General features: G+C 41.2%; 1 protein-coding gene across 1 annotated transcript in view; it reads left to right on the top strand.

The window, feature by feature from the left end:
- EPB41L4A (erythrocyte membrane protein band 4.1 like 4A) overlaps nt 1-2,869 on the top strand; it is a 150,058-nt gene that overhangs the window by 107,966 nt on the left and 39,223 nt on the right. Inside the window, exon 16 of the mRNA XM_006026177.3 lies at nt 1,503-1,550. Within this exon, the coding sequence (XP_006026239.1) occupies nt 1,503-1,550 (48 nt within the window). The remainder of the gene's footprint in view (nt 1-1,502; nt 1,551-2,869) is intronic.

Raw genomic sequence — 2,869 nt, 5'->3', positions numbered from 1 at the left:
GGGGCCAGTGGGGGTGAGCCAAGGGGGAGGCATTATGTATGGGGTGTAGTTGTAGACATCAGGGTCCGAGGGTGAGTAGGGGATGCTGGCAGTTGGTGGCAGCAGGGTGTTAAACCATTGCTGCAGTCAAGCAAGGTTGCCAACCCAAGAAATTTTTTTACTGATAATCTGCAAACTTTACAGACAATTAAACTTTTATGTTATGGTTGGTGTTAAACCATAAATTTGAACCCAGCCCTTGTCCAGGGTCTATTAGAAGGGTTACATTTACATTTTGTAAAACATATGTCAGTAAAAAAGTTTGATTGTCAGTAAAATGTTTATAGATTGTTGTTAAAAAAAATTAAAATCTTTGGTTGGCCATCCTACTGGAGGGGCTACCTTCATAGTTTAGACAGTAGCCTGTGGCCATTTGAGTTACAGGAACTTATCACGTTTAGTCCATGGAGCCTGCCCAGTGTCTGGAGTCTTGTGTGCAGCAAGCAGCATTGGCCTTATGTAACCTCTATACCAGGGCTTGTAAGCAGGGCCTTGTTATAGATGAGAGAACCTTTTCCCAGCTGGATATGTGCCTTATAGGGTGATTTTTATGTTGTGTCAGCCCTTTAACATGTCATGAAATGGCTAGAGAAGAGGGAAGAAATTTCCCTATTCAATATGTTTGATAATCAAACTAGATGCTATAATCTCAGATTCCAGATATTCAGCACATGTGAATCTACCTAAGTCCACTAGTGTCAGTAAAGCTGAATTGATATATCCTGGTAGGGTATAGCTTTGTGTTAACTGGAGTATGTTTCCTATTGCCCATTACTCTGTCTCCTTCTATCTTAGCTGCCAGAAGGACCCAGGAAAGAAAAGGAATTCAGATGTGCATTACACATCTTGAAAAGCATATAACACTTGTGTAGTAGAAGATTTTTTTGAGATGAGGAGTATGTTGCATCTGGTTCTTCTACCATGTAGACAGATGGCTGTGCCAATAACAAGTTTTCTCTTTGGCCAGAGCAGCATAGAACTGTTTTTGAAAGTCAGATGTCGCCCGTGGGATTGTGGACACTGACAATAGTGGATAGATACTAACCTAATTATGTCTTCCCAAATTTTTAATTTAATTAATGTTTTTTGTTTTGGTCTATTTTATAAGACAATAATTGTGTTGTTTATGCTCTGCTTACTGGTATTGGTAGGGAAATGTCAGACTTGACTGTACTGACTATGGAGGGATTTCCAAAAGCTAGTTTTTCAGGGTTCATCACTGCTTCCACTGGAATTAATAAGAGCTTTTAATATTGACTTCAGAAGGAAACAAGACCAAGCTTTCATACCATGCTTAGCAGTGACCTGCAAAACTACTCTTGCCAATATTTTGCTATTTAAAGCAAACACCTGTTTGAAGTCACTGTTGGAAAAGGTGTATGTATACTTTTGTGTATTAATAATTGATATTAAGTGACCCATAGGTATTTTATTATATAGTTTATTTATAATCTTTGTCATAGGAAAGCCCAAAATAGTGGTGAAGATTCAGATCTAAAGCAAAGGAGAAGGTAAATATACTTTGGGGGTTAGGGGAATTGGAATTTTTGGTTTTTATATCTCGGTAGAGATTGTTGCACAACCAATGAAATGATGGCATACATGATGCTCTTTAATTATAATATTTTCAGAAGCTCCAGTAGCACAGAATCACAGTTTTTATTTATACAATTGTCTATATTTTCTCTCAGCTGGAACTATTCATAGTTGTTGCTTTTTTTTCTGGTAGAACATGTCAATACTTGTTGAATCCCTCCCATGTAAATTGGATAAGTATTCTTTTTTTGCTGAGAAGCTCTATAGCATGCCATCTGTTGTAGACCTACCAAAGCACAACTTGCGAGAACTTACCATACCACATCATATAAACTTGTGCCAAAAGGGCTTGTCTACAATTTGGAAATTGTTTCACATCAGCTTGAGGGTTCCAGAGTAAACTGCCCAAACGCAAGTTTTTGAATTATCCAGACTCTCAGTTTGCTTTAATACACCCACTCTGGAACTGAATTGATTGACCTTTGAGATGTGTTTTTATGCAACAATGTAAATGCGAATGCATCCCACGTAGATCCAAATGTTCCCCCAGTGGCAATCCCTTTGCTGCTGCTGTCACATTTCTTTGGTGTCACAAGCTGAGCTTGTGTGTTTATTTTTGTACCCTCTGCTGTTCTGGGGTTGTCTTGACTGGATGTTTCCTCCAGTTAAATGTTTGTGTTCAGTCAGTGTGCTTGTCTGCGGTTTCAGTTTGTGACAAATTTGTATATCTCGAGTCTTGCATGCTATGCCATCACATTAAAGCTGTGATTTCTGCTTCCACATAGCCCCATACTGAGGTCCTAGATTTTCTTGCTCTCTGGAAGTGGGGGACAGACCAGGTCATCTTAACAACAGTCATGGAAATGCCAAAAGACAGGAGAGGATGTTGAAACAAATATAGGAGAGGAGGCACTCATAGTATCTGTTCTAGTGCCATCACAGTGTAAGGGAGTTTTTTCAGGGTTATGAACAGGGATCTGGGTTTTCCATTTCCCACAGGAAAATGGAGTAAACCACGGATTTTACCTTTTACTGGAGGCAAATGCAAATTTCTCATTTTACTGGAGAAACCCGTGGCTTTTGCAGTTTTGCGACAAGCCCCTGCAGGCTGGCAGAGTTCCAGCCTGAAGGGAGCTGGGAAGGAGTGGGAGGAGGGCGGTCAGGCAGGGGGCACTATGTGCATGTATATGCACATAACTGCCAGGCAGCCTGGAGAGCAGCTCCCACAGGTAATTGGAGGCGGGGGGGGGGGGGGGGGGGGATTGGGGCCAGGGGGGGAGGGGCTGGGGCTTGG

The sequence above is a fragment of the Alligator sinensis genome, unplaced genomic scaffold, assembly GCF_000455745.1.
Source record: "Alligator sinensis unplaced genomic scaffold, ASM45574v1 scaffold225_1, whole genome shotgun sequence".
In the NCBI taxonomy this organism is placed as follows: domain Eukaryota; kingdom Metazoa; phylum Chordata; order Crocodylia; family Alligatoridae; genus Alligator; species Alligator sinensis.
This window is presented reverse-complemented; position numbering and strand designations above follow the sequence as displayed.